The sequence below is a fragment of the Typopeltis vanoorti genome, chromosome 7 (assembly GCF_054136105.1).
Source record: "Typopeltis vanoorti isolate ZY-2024b chromosome 7, IOZ_Tvanoo_1.0, whole genome shotgun sequence".
Classification (NCBI taxonomy): Eukaryota; Metazoa; Arthropoda; class Arachnida; order Uropygi; family Thelyphonidae; genus Typopeltis; species Typopeltis vanoorti.
Genome location: NC_143555.1, coordinates 147135229 through 147157210, shown reverse-complemented (window position 1 = coordinate 147157210; position 21982 = coordinate 147135229). Strand labels below are relative to the sequence as shown.

Genomic DNA, 21982 nt, shown 5'->3' with positions numbered 1-21982 from the left:
TTTACTATTGTGTTTTCTCAAATGAATATAATCCCCAAACGTTTAAAGGAACTTATTTCTTTTGGGCTACTTGCTTACACCATGGCACTAGTGTTGTATGTTTTTGTGATACATCTCATTGAGTGGTTAATATAAATGATATATATATATATATATATATATATATATATATACACATACCAAAGCTAATTATGAGAGGAAGCTAGCTGATGAATCCAAAAGAAACCCTAAGGAGTTCTTTCGCTATGTGGCAAGTAAAAGGAAGAATAACCACGGAAAGATTACTTCAAAAAGTGTTGATGGTAGGGAAATTACAGAAGCAAATCAAATAGTTGAGTCGCCTAGTGATCATTTTGCAAAAGTGTACCATTTTGGTTGTGATAGTACAGTGTCAAATATGTCATTGACTGATGAGAGTCTAGAGATAGACGAAATAGAGGTGCTTAGTATATTACAGAACCTTAATGCTAACACTGCCATTGGGTTAGATGGCATATCGGCCCATGTGTTACGAGAATGTGCAAGAGAATTAACACCTCCTCTAACCAGGCTGTTTAATTTAAGCCTCAGTTCTGGTAAAGTACCAATAGAGTAGAAAGAGGAGAAAATTCCACTGCACAATAGCGGCTCTAAAACTGAGGTTGCAAATTATAGACCAATCAATATATCTGGACTGGTGGTTAAGGTTTTGGAGAAATTAGTAAAAATTAGAATTCAGGACTGGGTGGACAGCAATATGATACTTTATAAGGGACAACATGGTTTTGGGTAGGGTAGGTCTTGCTTCAGTAACTTGCTTACGTTCTATAATAAAGTAACAGTAGAGTTGGATAAAGGAAATCCTTACTCAGTGATACTGGTGGACTTTGCAAAGGCATTTGACAAGATTTCATACGGAACTCTTTTTCATAAATTAGAGCAAATTGGTATGGATCAGAATCTGGTGATTTGGATTAGAGTATGGCTGGTGGATAGATATCAAAGACTGATTTACGGAGGAGCTGAGTCCAGGAGAAGGCAAGTGACTAGTGGTGTACCTCAAGGCTCAGTCAGTGCTTGGTCCTCTATTGTTTAATTTGTACATCAATGATATTGGAAATACTTTGAAAGGAAATATACGCTTGTTTGGTGATGATGCAAAATTAGGAAGAGCGATAGTCAATTCAGATGATGTAGATATCTTGCAGGATGACTTAAATAGGCTGATAGTATGGACTAAGGTAAATGGCTGTCAGTTTAACGTGGTTAGGTGTAAGGTGATGCACTTCGGGAGGATGAAATCACATGCTGTTTACTATATTAACGGAACTGAACTGCAAGAAGTTGACAAGGCAAGGGATGTGGGAGATATTGTGGACAGAGAACTTAAGTTTAAAGGGCATATTGCAAATATTACCAAAATATGAAATCAAATTACATGGTTGTTGAAGAACACACTAACAAGTAGGGATAAGGAAGTTATTGTTCCACTTTATAAGGCATTAATAAGACCTCATTTGGACTATTAAGCACAGATCTGGTCACCTGGATTTCTTGGTGATGAAAAAATGGTGGAGAAGATTCAGAGGCGAGTTACAATGATTGTTGCAGGTCTGTGGGATGTTCCCTACGAGGATAGATTGAAGATCTGTGGCTCCAAACACTAGCTGATAGATGTTGGAGGGGAGATATGATAGAAGCATATAAATTATTAAAGGGATTTTACAGGATTGATACTTATGACATTTTTAAGACCAGTGCAGGAATGGAGAGGACGAGGGGCCATCCCTGAAGATTATGTAAGAGTGTGGTTAACAAGGGTGTTAGGACTAGATTATTTACTTGGAGGTTGTAAAGGGGTGGAATGCGTTGCCAGAGGTGGTTGTGAATGCTTCTCCTGTGAATGAATTTAAGGAGAAGTATGACAGGTATTGTGTAAATAATGGTTAGTGGTGTCAATGAGGAGTCTCCCGCGATGAGTCTTCTGACTCCATGGAGACCGTTATAATAATCATCATCATAATAATAATATCATCCTTCTATATGTCATATATATGTGTGTGTGTGTGTGTGTGTGTGTGTGTGTGTGTGTGTGTGTGTGTGTGTGTGTGTGTGTGTGTGTGTGTGTGTGTGTGTAGAAAGTTTTTTACCTTGGGTATATGCTATGTTCAAGATACAAAGCAATTTTATAAGCTAGGTTTAAATCCTTTTTCCCAAGTAAGCAAACAGACAAGTAAGTCAAGTTTGCGCCTGCATGAAGTGCAAGTCTGAGGTAACTCGTGGTAAAGGTGGAATAAGATCCGATCACTTTCCTTAGTATTTTCCCCTAATGCAAAGCACATCCACATGCGAAGATGTATGATACTATGCATTAAAGGCAAGAGTCACTACCCAGACCGGTTTCGACCTTTATTGAGGTCTCGTCAGTGGGAGCCAGACCTAAAAATGCCAAGGTTGAAGTAATACAGAGCTTATAAATTTTACCTAAACAAGTTGAATAAGGTGCTTTGACCTTATTAAATAAAAATCTCAGGATGAGAGTAAGATGTAGAAAGATTTTTATCTTGAGTATATACCTATGTTTAAGACACCAAGCAATTTTATAAGCTACGTTTTAATCCTTTTTCCCAACGTAAACAGACAAGTAAGTCAAGTTTGCGCCTGCACGTAGTGCAAGTCTGAGGCAACTCGTGGTAAAGGTGGAGTAAGCTCCAATTACTTTCCTTTGTATTTTCCTCTATTCCTCTTGCCTTTAATGCATAGCATTCATGCATCTCCGCAAGGGGTTGTACTTTGCATTAGTGGGAAATACTACGGAAAGTGTTCAGGGCTTACCCCACCTTTACCGCGAGTTGCCTCAGACTTGCACTACGTGCAGGCGCAAACTTGACTTACTAGTCTGTTTGCTTACTTGGGAAAAAAGTTTGAAACATCGCTTATAAAATTGCTTGGTATCTTAAACACACACACACACACACACACACACACACACACACACACACACACACACACACACACACACACACACACACACACACACACACACACACACACACACACACACACACACACACACACACATAATATATATATATATGTTAAAAATACCAAGCAATATATATATATATATGCCTCCGTAGCGCAATTGGAAGAACGACGGTACATTGCGCCCTTCGATTGGAATAGGCCTAAGTTCGATTCTCGTCGCGACGGGAGGGATCTTTATCTGGTCGATTTCAATCGATGGTGAGTTAGCCGATCTCATACGGAGGTAGCAGGGTTTTTTCTCCCGGAAACTCGGGTTTTTCATCCCGCATACATACAAATCGGCCCTTCAGAACACACGCAATTTACAGACAAAAATTACTAGTTGTGGTGGTGTTGGAGGTGGGCGGTAGATGGCGTTGATTCGTAGTAGAGGTAAGATGTAGAGACAGTTGAAGATGTCCTCCCGCGATGAGTCTTCGGACTCCTTGGAGGTATCAGGAATAATAATAATAATAATAATATTATATATTATACACACACACACACACACACATATATACAGTATATATATATATATATATATATATATATATATATATATATATATATATATATATATATATATATATATACAGGGTGTTCGGGATAAATTTGACATATTTATAATTAATTATATTTTTCCGTAAGTTACATGTATTAACACACACTTCTCTTCATTTAAAAGTTTGGACCCTTCTTCATTCATATACAAGATGTCAGAAAGGATGGATAGCTGGAACCCACCTGAATCATGGAAGAGAATAACTTGTATCATGATGATTCGTGCCCGCCATCAAAATAAGGATATTACGACTGCTGCCCAATGCTCCCTGAATACAGTAAAAACAATCAGGCATGAACTAGAGACTTGCAATGGTGACTACGAGGATGTAGCAAGAAGAAAGATCCCTAGCAGACGATCTGATTGCGTTCGTACAGCAGACTTCCTCGCAAATCTGCAGGAACAGGTGTTGAAGAACCCTGGCATTGGAATTCGGGCTTTGTTCGTGGAGTTGCTAACTGTAGTCAAGCCCTGGATAACAAGGGTAGCCAATGGTAGGCCGTATGTATGGCAGCAGGATTCGGCCCCTTGCCACACCTCTGGGAAAAGACAAAAATGGTTGTCTGAAAATTTCTACGACTTCACCAGTCCAAATGTTTGGCCTCCAAACTCCCCAGACCTTAACCCCATGGATTATTTTGTATGGGGCGCAGTTGAAAAAGACACCAATCGCACTTCCAGTAATACAAAAGCCCAGTTAATGGATAAAATTAAAACAGTTTTTGCGGCCCTTCCCAGGGAGACTGTAGCATCAGCTTGTTCGAGGTTCCGAAGCAGAATTGAAGCTGTGATCGATGCTAATGGTGGTTATTTTGAGTAAATCTTGTTGATAGTATTGTAATTAACTCTGCCTGTAATGTTTTTTGTCAATTCATTAAATTTAATAGATACAAAGAAGATTTTCTTTTTCCTTACGAAACTGTCAAATTTATCCCGAACACCCTGTATATATATATATGTGTGTAATTATATGCTTCAACTCGGTTGTTGTGATACATTTTTAAAAATAGATTTAATGAGTTAAAAACCGAGATTACTTATATAGATTTAATAAGATTAATACAACTAGTTTCGGTTTATAATAGCCTTCATCAGGTATTCTTAAAGGAAGAGAATAGTAATAAACATTGAAATATCTAAAAACTTGAAAATACAGGTAAAATATCGCCACACATAATTGATACATAAAAAAACGTTGTATCCTCCTGGATCCTCCTAGACAGTGCACCACAGGAACTAGTAATTTTAAAGGCAGCATCTCCATCCCATATATTAGCACAGTCTCTAACAAATCAGCAAAAGTCCTTAAAAAATATAACATCAAGACGTTCTTCACCACCCTTCCAAAAATCCGTACTCTAATCAGTCATCCAACGCCTCCTCATCACAACCTAAAATATCCAGGTGTATATAAATTATGGTGCGATTGCAATATCCCTTATTTCGGACAAACTAACAAATCTGTTGAGCAACGTATAGAAGAGCATAAAAGAGACATCTCTTACAAAAGATCACATGCAACTGCGTTATCCAGCCATGTTATTTTTTCAAATAATCCTAATGATGATCAACAAAGCCATTCCGTTTGCTGGGATAGATCAGAAAATATTTTTCGCTCTGATGATGAGTTTGAGAGAAAAATTATAGGATCAAGGGAAATCCTTCTGAATCCTGTCCACTTAAACAACAATTTGAGTTATAACATCCCAGATAGCCATGCTGCAGTTATTCAATATTGGCGTTCACGTGAGTCTGCATGCATGCTTGCAATAAACAATGCACGTCTGTTAGAACAACTTGAAAAAATACAACGTTTTTTATGTATCAATTATGTGTGGCGATATTTTACCTGTATTTTCAAGTTTTTAGATACTTCAATGTTTATTACTATTCTCTTCCTTTAAGAATACCTGATGAAGGCTATTATAAGCCGAAGCTAGTTGTATTAATCTTATTAAAACTTTATAAGTAATCTCGGTTTTTAAGTCATTAAATCTATTTAAAAAAAAAAAAAAAAAAAATATATATATATATATATATATATATATATATAAACTTGGTTTTAATTCTATTTCCCAAGTAAGCATATACACAGTATACTATGCGGCACTGTCCGTTGCGCAGTGTTCCACTATTGTTTATATGCAGTTTGCGCAGTAGTAGAGTGTTCGTAGTGCATAACGTGTTTATATGCAGTTTGCGCAGTAGTAGTGTTCGTAGTGCATAACGTGTTTATATGCAGTTTGCGCAGTAGTAGAGTGTTCGTAGTGCATAACGTGTTTATATGCAGTTTGCGCAGTAGTAGAGTGTTCGTAGTGCATAACGTGTTTACTCCGTCTCTTTATAAATATTTGGACATTACAATTAAGACTTAACATTTGTTATAGTTTTTATTTTAGAACATTATTGGAGTTATGATAATAGATTTTATTTTTAAGTAATTTTGAATTATACTAAACTGTATAATTTTATCGATAATAAAAAATGCCAGCAAAGTTTGGTTGATTGGTAGCGCATCTGCTAATAGTGGCTCGCAAAAAGTTAAACAGGTTTGAGCGTAATTAGAAAGGGACAATCGTTCGATGGTATTGCCACATTCTCCCTTGATGAGTCTTTGGACTCCCTGGAGGTGTCACATAATAAACAATATTTTTTCATCTTTAATTTTTTTTAAAATTTTTGCCATGATTTTGATATTTTTTCCAAAAATGTATACACTGTACTTATAATGTGTATGTTTATTTCGAAAGTTGCAGCATCCCCACCGCCATTGTATAGAAGGTGCATCATTTGCATATTCTGTACACTATGTGTTCAGATATATATTATTTATAATATATATCTGAACATATATATATATATATGTTATATAATTTCAGAATTTGGTTACTTAGTGGACATAGAGGCACTGCTCAAAATATGAAATTTCAGATATGTTGAGTTTGTAGCATATCTAAAATTTGACCAAATCTGAAATCTCAAATTTCAGATTTTGTCACCCAGTTTTCAAACGGATGAAGAGATATTGGAACGGGTCCAAATGTAATGATTGAGGTGGTTTCTAGTCTCTGGGCCATTGAGTATGAAGAATGGTTGGAAGATGCAATTTACAGATTCTTATCAAATTAATGTTGAAAATGTTATTTCATAGAATGATGGGGAGGAGAACAAGAGGTCATTCCTGTCAGCTATATAATGAGAGTATAAGTAACAGAGTGAGAAGCAGGTTTTTTGCATGGAGAATCACGAGTGATTGGAATGCACTGCCTGAGAGCATGTGTTTGCAGAAAAAGTGAATGTCTTTTAAAGCACTGCATGTGACAGAGCCACCTTCCACAATGAATCTTTGACTTCACAATGAATCTTTGACTTCATGAAGATCTGAAAATGAGCAGTGGCCCTTATGGTACCTAATGGCTTGAATTTTGATTTCTAAACTTTATATCTACAAAGTTTTTTTGGTACCTGAGGCAAAACTAATTCAGTGTATTGTTGAATTAAATTTTTGAAAATTAGTGCCTTTAGTATTTAGTTATTTTTGCAAATCCATATTTAAAAAAATAAAAATCCTGCAAAGGACATTTCATGCTTTGATTCAATGCCTAGGGACAGTTCCTCACTTGCCAACCTGTATTTAGCAACCAGTCTAGAATAACTATTTTAAAGATTTCTTCCTTGAAAAGAAGAAATATTGGGAGACATTCATGATGCTCTTCATTAGTCAGAAAATATAATTTAAACTGTGTGCTATAAGAAATAGGATAAAAAGAAAGGAAATTTGGAAAGTTCTGTATAGCCAAACATTTTTTTTTCTCTTCATAATCTTCTGATAAAATGTCAGCATTACACTAGTCAATGAAATTCATCCAACACAGTGGTACCTGGTATAATTGATTGTTGGTGTTTCATCTTAGGTTGTGGTCATTACTTGATCTTTTCATGTACACATTTATCCTTAAATAATTTTTTTTTTTAATTTGACATAATGCATGTTGGCTAGGAAAAATATTCACAGCTATTGAGACCTGCTATATGAAGTATAGAAGATGATTTGGCTGCTGCAGACAGACAGACACATTTCACGAACATTTATCATACATCCAAATGAGGTTGTAGCAGGCCAAACATGAATATTCCCCTCTCTCTTGTGTTTGTTTGACTTCCAAGGTTTAATGTCACTTGTTAAATCCTTGACTGTCTCAAGCAGAATATCCACAATGAAAATTATCACCCCTCATAGACTAAATAGATGCAATGCATTATTTCTTATGCTTTCTTTGCCTCTTCTGACAGTAAGAATAACACTGATAAGCTGGTAAAAAATAGGAAAATGGTGTACCATGATAACAAACAGAATTACCAAGCTGGTATGGTAAGAAGTCAGCTGAATAAATTAAATTTATATGGAATAAAGAGAGAGATTAGTCAAAACACTAAACTAGCTGTTATCTGGAAGTCAATTTTCAATGGTGGCTTCTCCGTAACGGCTACAGGGCTGCATTGACAAGCCGCCACTGCCAATTTTAACTTATGGATCCGAGAGCTGGGTTAGAAATTATTATTATTATTATTATTCGTGACATCTCCAAGGAGTCCGAAGACTCATCACGGGAGGACACCTATTGTACAACTCTCTGTCTCCACCGATCTCTGTACATCAGTGATCGGTGGAGATCGCTGATGGACAGAGCTACATCAGCACCATCTACTGACCACCACAGCTAGCATTTTTTGTCTGTAAATTGCGTGTGTTTTGAAGGGCTGAGTTGTCTGTATGCAGGATGCAAAACATGAGTTTCCAGGAGAAAAACCCTGCTACCTCCGTATGAGATCGGCTAACTCACCTTCGATTGAAAAAGTCCATATAAAGATTCCTCCTGTCATGACGAGAATCGAACTTAGGCCTTTTCCAATCGAATAGCGCAATGTACCGTCGTTCTTCCAATTGCACTATGGAGCTTCAATAAAGCTCTTGATCAAAGACTGGGGACCACAGATATATGAGAGTTCTGAGAAAGATTAGGGAGCTAAACAGATGAGTGTATCACATTAAAAATGCAGATATTTGACAAGAACTTGCCATTGGTAGCATTCAGGAATGTGTTAGTAGAGCAAATCTCAGGTGATATGGCCACTTAAACTGAGTGGGAGAGGAAAGATTAGCTATAGAAATGTTCTTTGCCAGGATGGCAGGAAAAAGACCCAAAGGAAGACTACAGTAAAAAGTGCTTTAGAAGACAGAAATATAAAATCTGATATTGGAATATCAGATTTTATATTTCAAATTTAATTATTGACAAATAACAGGCTAATCTGGAGGAAAATTGTTAGTTATGAAATTAGTAATGATGTAACTTTTCATGTAGTATTACCATAAGATCCTGTATCCCCCCTCTCCCAAGGGTATATGTCAAGAATTTGATGATGATGATTTTGCCAACATCTGAGGTCCTAAGTCTAATATTAATGATGTGCACCACCAGCTACAAATATCCAAACTCAATGGAGTATATTGTCATGTGGGTGGAGAAGTGGAGACTGAGGAGATATATGTGTTAAGCGGTGATAAAAGTGATTTGGCAGGTGTAGTGGGGAAATCACAAACAACATATGGCTTGGATAGGACTGGCTATAGACCTAAAAATGAACTGTTGTGTTTCTTTACAAATGCCAGAAGTATCAGAAATAAAGGAGATGAAATGGTATCAGTAATTGAGTTTATTCGCTCCCAAATCATTGGAATAAGTGAAACATGGGTGAATGAAGATGATATCGTAATAGGAACAGAAATGGAAGGGTACAGTATTTTTCTGAGGATAGAAAGGCAGGAAGGGAGGGGGAGAGTGTTGCTGATGATAGCAGGGGAATTAAGTCCACATAAGGTAGCATGAAAGGGGGAAATAGTGGCAATGGTTATGAGGCAGTGTGGGGTAACGTAGGGGTTGAGAGGAAGACATATTTAGTTGGATGTTGCTATAGACCTGGTAATGTGGAAGGTGGTGATGAAGAAATGTATAAACAACTTGGATTAGTGAACAAAGGAAGGGTAATTACAGTGGTGTAGCTAGAGCTTTTGCTGCCTGGGGCAGTTCCTGAGTTTGCCGCCCCTCTCAATACACACCAAAAATACTACAAAAAGTCAAAACGATGTATAGAGAAATAAATTAAAACACTGCATTTATTTTTGAAGTAAAACTTTAATTTCAACATTCTAAAATGGTATTTTTCTTGCTTTTCTATTAGCAGAATCATCGATGACATTGGCGAAGCCTGTTTCATAATAATATAGGTAATTCTTAATCTGTATTATTTAGAAAAACTCCTCTCACAACTAGCAACACTTACAGCAATTGTGAGGAAAATTCGCAGTAGTATTTCATTTGGAAATGAGTTCTCGAGAACTGTATTTTAGAATTAACTGCAAAAGTTCAAAAAGATTCAAAGTGCTGCCCGGGGCGGACCACCTCCTCTGCTCCTCCCTAGCTATGCCTCTGGGTAATTATTATGGGTGATTTTAATTATGGCGGTATAGATTGGAATGAAGAGATAGCATTTGGGAATAAGGAAAGTGAATTTCACGAATTCTTCAGAGATAACTATCTCAGGCAGCATATAAAGAAAGGCACGCGAGGATCAAGAGTTCTAGATCTCATTATTTCATCAGAGGATGAAATTGTTAAAGGTGGGTTTCACATTTTCCTCCAGTTTGGTGAAAGTGATCATGAAGTAATCACCTGTGTTGTGGCTAGTCATATGCAGGCTTTTGCGAGGAAAGGATATATGTGAAATTATAAGGCTGGTGATTATGACAAGCTTAGGCGACAACTTCAAGCTATAACATGGAACAAGGAGTTGAACGGTAAGGAATTAAATGCTGCATGGGAACTTACAAAGAAATACATAACAGGATCAATGTACGAATGTATCCGAAAGGCCAAAAGGCTGAATAAGGTTGTAAAATGGATGAATGTGGAGCTTAAGCATTAAATCTGGAAAAAGAAAGTCCTTTGGAGGAAGTACAAGATGAATAATGGTAATCAGTCACATGAAGAATATAAAGAACAAGCCAGGAGAGTGACTCAGTTAGTAAGGAAAACAAAAGTAGAGGATGAGCAGAAATTGACAAATCAGGCTAAGAAAAACCCTAGAGAGTTTTTTAGATATGTGGCAAGTAGAAGGAAGAATGGTCATGGAAAGACAAAGTTAAGGGATGAAAGTGGTAGAATGGTAACTGCTGCAGAAGACATTGTTGAGGTATTCAGTGATCAATTTATAAGTGTGTTTCATCCTGATCAGGGTGGAATCATGAGGAACTTAAGTGTAGAGGACATGGGAGAGAATAGCTTAATTGAGTGAGCAGGAGGTATTTGAGGAAATAAATAACCTTGATGTTAATAAGGCGATAGGATGTGATGAAATATCACCACACATCTTAAGAGAATGTTCCAGGGAACTGGCAGTAGCATTGGCATGCCTGTTTAACAATAGTTTTCCAACAGCACAGGTTCCAAGGGAGTGGAAGTAGAGTAAAATTGCATAAAGGCAGTGATAAGGCTGTAGCTTCAAATTATAGACCAGTCTGTATATCTGGAGTTGTGGTGAAAGTCCTAGAGAGATTGGTGAGAAGTAGGATACAGAAATGGGTTGATGACAGCAGTGTTCTTTGTGGTTATCAGCATGGGTTTGTTAAGGGGAGATCATGTTTAACTAACTTACTTATATACTATAACAAGGCGACAAATACCTTGGACAGAGGAGATGCATATACAGTAGTGTACTTGGATTTTGCAAAGGCTTTGATAGACTGCCACATGACAAGCTCTTAAATACATTGAAACAGATGGGATCAGATAACAGACCTGTGTTGGATAAGTGACTGGCTGTCAGATAGGTATCAGAAAGTTGTATATGGGGGTGCAGTATTTCGAAAGAGAAAGGTTACCAGTGGTGTGCCACAGGGGTCAGTTTTGGGGCCATTGTTGTTCAATTTGTATGTTAATGATATTGGGTTGAGTTTAACTAGTGATATCCAGCTGTTTGCAGATGATGCAAAACTGGGAGGTCGGATGTTGATAATAATAATAATATGGTATTCGTTAGTGAACCATAAGTCAGGCTGATGTTAATGTCTTACAAGAGGACTTGAATAGATTGCATGAATGGGCAGGTAAGTAGAACTAGCAGTTCAATGTTGCCAAGTGTTAGGTTTTGAGATTTGGTAAGCAATGATGGGATGCAAAGTATACACTTGGTGGGGAAACTTTAACAAAAGTGGAGGAGATCAGAGATCTAGGAGTGATGGTGGACAGGGACCTGAAATTCAGGGGGCCACATTGCACAAGTTGTGAAGACATCACATCAAATAATGGCAATAATGCGGAGAACCCTGACATGCAGAAATAGGTTTTGATTCCATTGTATAAGGCCTTGATCAGGCCTCATATGGATTATTGTGCACAGATTTGGTTACTGGGTTTTCATGGTGATGAGGATATGTTGGAAAGGGTACAGAGAAGATTCACAAAGGTAGTCAGTGGTCTTTGGAATGTGGAGTATGAGGACAGATTGAGAGAATGTAAGTTGCAGAGGAGCCTCGTGAATAGGAGGAAGAGGGGGGGGGGATATGATTGAGACATAGAAACTGGTCAGGGGTTGTTATCAGGTAGACATGGAAGATAGTTTTCATAGAATTGGAGAGGGGAGTAGAACAAGAGGCCATTGCTGGAAACTGTATAAGGATGGTGTGAGCAAAGGAGTGAGAAGCAGGTTCTTTGCATGGGGGGTAGTTGGTAAGTGGAATGCATTACCTTAGTGTGTTGTGGATGTGGACAGACACATTGAATCAGTTTAAGACATTGTTGGATGAGCATTGTATGCAATAGTGAGTACTTCCCATGATGAGTCTCTGACTCCATGGAGGTCGGATGTTGATAATAATAATAATATGGTATTCGTTAGTGAACCATAACTAACAGCTTCTGTAATAATATCTCACCTCAACTTTCCTCATTATATTTTTGATGATGCTTTTATAAGAAGGCTGCATTTGCACATTTGTCAGGTCTGACATCCCATGAATGCCAATGGTTATTAATTCTTATGATTCCCTTTGCCTCAACATTTCCTTAAAACACTTTGTTGTCTTCATTTGCTGCCTATACTGTTCTCCTATCTCCAATGCCAATGACTTCACCATTCTATTTCACTATTTATCTCTGGAAGTCTAATTATACTTACAGTCTAATTACTCTAACAGTGAGATTGTCTTCCTTGATCCTTCCTTGATTTCAACATCCACAATTCAAACTCACTTCCTTCTCCAACATTGCACTGAAAAAGAAACTGAACTGTTTGTAATGATTTTACATTGTTTACTAACCCAGCAAAATTTCATATAATCCTCATCATTCTCTCAATAACCTGGACCTTTTGTTTGCCAACCCCCTCCAAATACACCACTGATATTAGTGCTCTCCCTGGTAATCTTAACATAACTTTGTCCATGTCCCCTTTCTGCAGATTGTCTTCTACCCAGTCAATTGTAGTCATATCGTGTGGCATAATTGTGCCAAAAGGAATGACCTTTATGACTTCCATGGCACGTTTCCATGAACTGATTGCTCCTCCTGCTCTTCTTATCCTAGCATCTGCTCTGGTCTAATAACGATAATTATTCTCCCTGGAAATTGTGGCAAAGCAGTCGAAGCCAGAAATTCACCATGTGCCCAATGATTCAAGTTAAAAATTGACCTTTCACCTAGTTCACACTATAGCTTGTAAGAAGTGTGTGTGTGGGGGGGGGGGGGGGGGGGGAATCAACAGCAGACTTTTTAAGGGTCAAATACACTAACTTGTCTATGCCCAAATGGCAGTTTGTCTCTCTAATCCCTTGTCAAAGCTATGGAATTCAACTTCTGTCCTTCCATGTTTCCATATCTTTCACATCCTGATGGTACATCAGTAATGTCTCATCAGTTTATTGTTCCAACTCTTGTGTAGATGATTAAGATAAATCAAGATTTCTTCCTGTTGTTTCAAACTATCCACAATATGCTTCCTTTGAAATTTGACCTGAATGAACACATCAGAAAAATACCCAGTAGCCATAGCCTTGGTACTATTAAGTCTTCTGATTATGATAGTATTCCTTCAGTTGTTGTATTAAAACATGTCCAGAACTCAATATTGTATTGTCTCTTTAGGCTATTTTGCTCATCTGGTCTGTCTAATAGCTTGGAAGCAAGCCTTTATCCAACCTGTTCCCAAAAAGGGAGATAAAATGCCAACCATCAGATCATTATCATATTGCTCTGACCTTCATATTCTCAAAATAATGGCTATCAGCAGCCAACTGCTTCACTTCTTGGAGATCCACCATTGACTGAGTGATCGCCAATATTCATTCTGCCATTCTCATTTCACAGCAGATCTGTCTAGCGCACCTAGCCCATTGTTGAATGCAGACCATGAAAATTCCAGAGAAACTGAAGTGGTTATTTTTGATATTTTCGAGGAATTTGATTGCATCTAGCATCACAGGCTCATTTCCAAGCCAACTCTTATGTATTCTTCTTCTTCCCTTTGAGAATAGATTACTGGCTTCCACTCCAGTTATTCATTGAAAGTCATAGTAGATTGCTTCCTTTCATCAGATTTTTCAATCAGTGCCAGTGCGCACTGAGATCCTGTGCTTTCACCTACACTTTTCCTCCTATACATCAATGATCTTTTCTCTATAAAATCCAATCCTATCTGTAGCTTTTGATGACAGTACTCTCCATTCTTCTTTTTCATTTTTAAAACCTTGTAGTGCCCAGGTGAGCCTCCATAGCTCAGTTGGTATGGAAACCCTTTGATTCAAATACTGTCTTTGACTTGAGGAACCTTTATCAGGGCTTTTCAGTCAAATGGTGAATTAACCATTCTCCTTCAGAGGTAGATGGTTTTTTCTTCTGGAAACTAGGGTTTTTCATCCATCAGAATAGGCAAACCAGCTCCCATGAACACACAGATCTACAGCCAAAAAACAGTTACACTTATGGGATGCATCAGAGGAGTAATGTGCTGATATTAATTTGTCATGACACCTAATCAGGGGACTCTACCCATCTTAAAGGACAGAAGGGTCGAAGAAATGCCTAGATAATTCAGACTTCAAGATCTTTAATGCCTTAAGCACTGATCTTGTCATTCTCTGGGTTAAGGATAAATAACCTGGTGAATTTTAGTACCACTAAAATGCAATATATTTAATTTGCTAGAAGATAGAGTCTGCTTTACTTGTCTTTCTGTTTGTCAACCAGATGGTGACAAGAAGAAGGACAGAAGGTTTTTCTCTTTTAGGGTTGACCTCCACATCTAACCTATCCTAATATAAGCACATCAGTTCCATACTATCGTCAACCTTCAAAACAAGTTGTTTTATTCCAAACAGTAATTCTCTCTGTTCAACTCTGGACACTTTATAAAGCTCAAATCCACCCAACTTTGGAATACTGTTTCCACACCTAAGACTTCATCAGAATGATTGATTGTATTTAGAAGACAGCAGTATGCTTAATTGATGACCTACTCTCCCACTGACTCCTTCCAGTCACTTTTCTGTAGATATTCTGTTGCCACATTGTCTTTTCTATGCAATATTTTTTAACATAAAAATATTGTTAGGGTCAAGGACCATGAGATGGCAGCATTTGTTAGCCATCTCTTCACTGTGTGGCAATTAAAATTAGTAATAGCCTTGGCCAGCTATCTCTGATTGGCTACCAGTGGAGATTGAACTGCCTACTCAGTCTCCAAAAAGTTAGATAGGGCTAAAACAGCCTTGCCTACTCCCTGTATGGTAATAAAAGGTTGGCTGATTTTTTTTTTTTGATTAAAAGTTCCAAGGATATTCTGGCAAGAATTACATTTCAGTTGTACTGAAATACAAAAAAAATAAAAAATAAAATAAAATAAAAAAAATGGAACACTGATTTAAATTGATTGATTGTGTGACACTGATCATAAGTCTATCTTGACAAGACAACCTTGAAGATGAAACCGCATAGATTTTTTCACCTTATATAAGCATCAGAAACTAAAATTGAGTGTGTTATTGAAATTTTCAATAACATAAGTGTGTTATTGAAAATTATCAAGAACCACTGGAGTAAGATTTAGGAATTTTCATGATGAGTGGTATGAAATACATTGCCTAAGATGGAGTGAATGTACAAACAGTGAATAATTTTAAGATTTGGTTTAATAAACTTTGTATAATATTTTTATGGCAATATTATCCAATAAAAGTAAATCTGTACCACATCATTACTGTGGGCAGGTATAAGCAGTGATGAGTTGCAGCCAGCTTCCACAAACCATTAATAAAATGGTCTTAAACTTATAAAATGTGGAAAACATATGGTGTATAAAATAAACTTCAAATGTAAAGGTACATGAAATTTAACAGTTGACGATCACTTTCTACAGCAGATGGGTAGAGATCTGTATCAATAATCGAAATTAAAAAAAAAAAAAAAACCAGGCTGTTTCATGCAACTGCATCACATTTAGGGTTCTGAGATTAAAAGAGAGGACAAGAGGAATCTTTATATGGGCTTTTTAAATTGAAGGCAAGTTAGCCGATCTCATTCTGAGATAGCAGGGTTTTTTCTCCCAGAAATTTGGGTTTTCATCCCACATAAAAGCAAATTGGCCATGAGAACACATGCAATTTATAGACAAAGAAAATACTTGGTGTTGTCGGTAGATAGTGTTGTGTGTTGATGGTAGTAGGGGCATTGCATTTAATTGGAGAATTAAGTAGTAGAGAAGATGGTAATATGTATGTAACAGAGTCAGTGGTGTAGCTAGAGCTTTTGCCACCCGAGGCGGTCCCTGAGTTTGCCACCCCTCTCAGTACACACCAAAAATACTACAAAAAGTCAAACTGACGTATAGGGAAATAAATTAAAACACAATGTTTATTTTTCTAGTAAACCTTTAATTCCAACATTTTTGTTTTTCTGTTTTTCAAAATCATCGATGACATTGTTTCAGTTGCTGTTTTATAGAAAGTATGACAAGATTTCTTAAACATAAGGTACTCATTGTAGATCTTAGGTTATTCTTAATCAATTTTAATTTAGAAAAATTCCTCTCACAACTAGCAACGTTCACAGTAGTATTACAATATTTGGAACCGAGTTCTCGAAAATGTATTTTAGAGTAAGCTGCAAAAGTTCAAGGGGACCGCCCTTCCACGTCTCTGTTTCGTCTTGCATAGCAACAACAGAAATAAAACTCTGAAGTCTTTTTCTCTCAATGAGGAACTCTTCCTTATTAATATCATCGTGATCATTATTATTATTATTATTATTATTATTATTATTATTATTACCCAAGACCTCATGGAGTCAAAGACTCATCTGGGAGGTCCTTTTATCACACACACATCTCATCATACCGTGTCTTTAACATACTCAAACTCCTTGCAGACACCATAATCTCAGGCAAGGCATTCCAATCATTCACAACTCTGCACAAAAAAAACCTGCCTCTCATTCCCCTACTCACACTCTCTTTATACAGTTTCCAGGGATGACCTCTGGTTCTCCCCTGATCTCCCACTATTCTCTGTAGAACTTCTCCACCATTGATCTTATAACAACCCCTTACCAACTTGTAGGTCTCTATCATATCGCCCTTCTTCCTTCTCTCCACCAGACTCTGCAAAATGCATCCTCTCAATCTTTCCTCATACTCAACATTCCAGAGGTCAGAAACTACTTAGTCAGTTGCCTTTGGACCCTTTCCAAGATCTCTTCATCCTTCTGAAAACCCTGTGACCGAATCTGGGCGCAATAGGCCATGTGTGGCTTAATCAAAGCCTTATACAATGGAACAAGAATGTCCCTACTTCTACACATCAGTGTCCTCTGCATCATTCCCAGAAGTCTTTGTGTTGTCTTCACAATTTTGGCGATGTGTCCCCTAAATTTTAGATCCTCTACCTCCAACAATATATTCTCACCAAGCATAAATAATGCATCCCATCTTTGTTTTCCAAATTTTAAAACTCACATTTTGCAACATTGAACTCACATCCCCATTTGCTTGCCCATTCACTCAATTTATTCGTCTTCTTGCAAGGCCACAACATCTTCACTACTCTTTATGGTTCGTCCCAACTTTGCATCATCTGCAAACAACTGAATATATCCATCCAAATCTTTGCCAATATCATTAATATACAAGTTAAATAGTAATGGCCCTAAAACAGACCCCTAAGGCACTCCACTAGACACTTTTCTTTTCCTGGATATCGCACCTCCATACACAACTTGTTGATACCTATCAGATAGCCAATCTCCAATCCAATGCACTAATCTAATATCCAACCCCATCTGCTCTAGTTTGACTCTCAACTTATCATGAGGTATTCTATCAAAAGCTTTTGCGACATCCAAGTATATTACTGTGTATCCTTCTCCTCTGTCCAAGGAAGCAGTCACTTTATTGTAATAAGTAAGTAGATTACTAAAACATGACCTCCCTTTAGCCAATTCATGCTGTCCATCAAAGATTATACCATTGTTGTCTACCCAACTCTGGATCCTAGTTCTCACAAACTTCTCAAACAACTTAACCACAACACCTGACACACAGATAGGCATATAGTTTGATGCTTGAGTTCGATCACCTCCTTTATGAAGTGGCACAATCTTGCCCTCCTTCCACTCTTTAGGAATTTGACCAAGTGCAAGACTCGTATTAAAAAAATATGTCAAGGCAGGTGTCAACTCTCTGGCACATTCCTTCAGAATACACCGTGATATATTATCAAGTCCCACAGCCTTATTTACATCTAGTTTACTCAACTTCCCAAACACCACTTGCTCACTTACAGTCAGTCTCTCCTCCCCATCATCAACTGCTCTAAATCTCTCCATGAAGTCACATTTACAAGATTGAAAGATCTTTATGAACTGCTCATTAAGTATCTCCACCACACATTCTGCAACAGCTGTCTTCATACCATTTCCTCCAATCAATGTCATCCTTCCATAATCATTCTTTCTTTTGCTGGCTACATATTGAAAGAACTCCCTAGGATTCTTTTTGGCTTCATTAGCTAACTGCTGTTCATACCTCTCTTTAGCTACTCTTACCAACCAAGTCACCCTCCTTGCCTGGTCTTTTTAGACCTCATGAAATTGGTTACTTCCACTTCTCTTATGCTGCCTCCACAATGCTCTTATTCTCTGTATCGCATGCTTAATCTCTTTATTCATCCATCTCACATTTATCTTATTTAACCTTCTCACCCTTGGAATACATTTAGACATTTCATCTACTAGATAGTTTTTGAAAATCCCTCAAGTTGCATTGATCTCTTTTCCAGCTAACTCCTCATTCCATGCTACACCCGCAAGCTGTCTCCTGAGCACTTCATAATCCCCCCCCCCCCTTGTAGTTCCACATATACCCTTTTCTCAGAGGGATCCTTGCACTGCTGGCAACCACCCAGGTAATCACCTCATGGTCACTTTCACCAATTGGTGGATGATTTGACATCTCATTTATAATTACATCCTGTGATGAGATGACCAAATCTAAGACCCTTAATCCTCGTGTGCCCTCTGTTACATACTGTCTGAGGTAGTTATCCCTCAAAAACTCAAGAAACTCATTTTCTTTACTTCCAGTTGCTTTTTCTTCATTCCAGTCTATATTGCAATAATTAAAATCACCCATAATGATCACCCTTTTCTTATTTGCTTGGCTAATTTGACTATACATTTCACTATCACCACCATCCACATTACCAGGTCTATAACAACATCCCACCAAGTATTTGATTCTATTTACCTCTATCTCACACCATACTTCCTCAAAACCACTGGCCCTATTTCCCTCTAGCATCTCTACCTTGTATGGACATAACTCTTTCTCTATCATCAATAGCACTCCCCCTCCCTTCCCCTTCTATCCTCATGAAACACTAAATCATGATTTAGTTGACATTCGTATTTATCATTCAAAAGATTCAATGAAGTAAGGAAGGCATATTTTTCAGCAAGAACATGAAGCTGTTGAAATGACATGGTGATTTCTTGGATCACTCTGTCCAGTGAAAACACATTTCTCTCCTCAACTTCGTTTCGTATGACAATTCAGCTTCTCGTGATTCTTCACCTGCCATCATTTTCTTTTTTCTACACCCATGACTATCCCCAGATCATCACAAATTTCTTTGACGTAAGCTACTGAATTGTTAACTAATTCATCCCTATTTTCAGTTAAAAATACTTTTAAAGCCTAGAGGTTTATGTCATTATTGTATATTCAATCCTTTGGTTTGGAGGTAGACGTGTGTGTGTGTGTGTCGTTAATTTCTAAAAGGACGGATTCCCACCAGAAAAGCAGGAAGGAAAACTATTGCAACGCAACAAGGAACACGCGAGCATCTGACCTAGTAACTCTATTTTCTTCTTCACTAGTTAAATGTTCTACAGCACTTAAGATTTTTAAGAAATTTTTTTACAACACTCACAGCATCTCCCCATGAAAATCCACTGAGATTCTACTACACGCTTGACACTTTGATCAGTGACTGAACTCAAAAGTATCTAAGCGATGGGTTGAGGAAGAAAAAAAAAACGTGAACAAATGCTCCACATTTCCAAAAAAAAAAAGTATCTGAATTCACAGCAACAGTAGCTGCATGTACACTTGCCAAATTCAGCGAGGGATTTGTACATGTGAGAAATTCTGCTTTTCCATTAATTTCCTCGATGCATCTCTGAACGCCAGTATGTTGACCAGCCATCACAGCATTATTATTATTATTATTACGTGACATCTCCAGGGAGTCCATGGACTCATCGAGAGAGTGTACCTACTCTACAACTCTCTGTGTCCACCACTCAATGAACGAACTGCAACTACCATGATTATCTACACCAACATCATCTACCACCCACTACCACCACTAGTATTTTCACAGACAATCACAAACATCCATGCCCACAGCGGGATTCGAACCTGCAACCTTTTGGCTGGAGAGCGGATACGCTAACCATTCGGCCAGCCAGGCCAACCGAATGGTTACCTCTACAATTCTGAATATCAATTCTGTTGTTTTTTTCTAATTTTTGCAAAATCATAGTTGAAATATTCTCGGCAGTTTTACCTTTTGTTTCAATGAAATCAAAAAATGATTCCACAACCTTCACTTTATTTCCATTGATCATAACGTAGGGTAAAACTTGGCTCATTTGATCCTTATGAGAATATCAGGGGCACTGTTGAATATCATAGAAAAATACTTTGTTTCTTTTACTTACTCGATAACTTTTCTTCTTACTTTTTCTTCCAAAATTTCTATAAACTCGTCCTGAATGGTTCTCAATCGCGTGCCATATGTTTTATTTTTAAGAATTTGAATTATAGTATGATAGGGAAATGTAACGGTTTTGTTATATATATATTTTATTTATTTTAGTTGTAAGTATAGTTGATAAAAACTAATTACTAATTAAGTAATAAAAATTACTAATTAACATAAATAAAAGAATCATCGAAAAATAAAATTGTCTCACATGAAAACCTCCAAAAAAAGTGCCACCCGGGGCAGACTTCCCCCCCTCTTCCCCCCTCCACCCCCTAACTATGCCACCGAATAGAGTAGACTTACATAATGAGTCCTTGGACTTCTTGAAGGTGCCATGTAACAATAACAGTAATAGCAATGAAATAATTACACATATGGAAAGCAAAAGCATACTATTAAAGCAAATAGAATTGAGAATTGTGGCATATCCTTTAAATCTGAACTGGTTAAGCTTTTGGCAGCTTATCACTGGGTATCAGGGTTGGATTACAGTGGAACCATCTACTTGAGAGATAAAGCTGGTATTGAAGCCACTTTCAGGCCTCCAGTGAGTGAGGTGGTGGTGTTGGTGGTGTCGCAACAGGTAACCTAAAGATATTCATCAACTAAGATACAGTATATGATGCATCTTATACTGAATACTGTATCCAATCCACAGCATAAAGAGTGGAGATGCTGTCCATAAGGCCAATAAGGCTAGAAAATAGTAACAACAGTAGTAGTAGTAGTAGTAATACTAATATTGCTATTATTTAATAAATAGAGAAATAATAGTGATAGTGGTTTGTAATATTTGAAGAAAGTTTTTTCTTTCTCCCAGCCTGATAATAAAGTAAATTATGCTAGAAAAGAAATTATTATCATTATTAAGAGAGATTTTTAGGGAGTCAGGAACTCATCGAGAATGACACACACCAGATATCATACTTATTCTTGAATTTATTCACACTGCTTGCACTCACAACATTCAACAGCAGTCCCTTCCAATCGTGCACTACTCTATTAGAGAAAAATCTAGCCCTAGTCCCCTTCTTGAC

At 37.4% G+C, this 21982-nt stretch overlaps 1 protein-coding gene across 1 annotated transcript in view; it reads left to right on the top strand.

The window, feature by feature from the left end:
• Nucleotides 1-7898: 7898 nt before the first annotated feature.
• The window catches only part of LOC150105174 (meiosis inhibitor protein 1-like), a 190137-nt gene continuing 176053 nt past the window's right edge, over nucleotides 7899-21982 (top strand). The window contains exon 1 of the mRNA XM_090395131.1: nucleotides 7899-7940. Within this exon, the coding sequence (XP_090251257.1) occupies nucleotides 7899-7940 (42 nt within the window). The remainder of the gene's footprint in view (nucleotides 7941-21982) is intronic.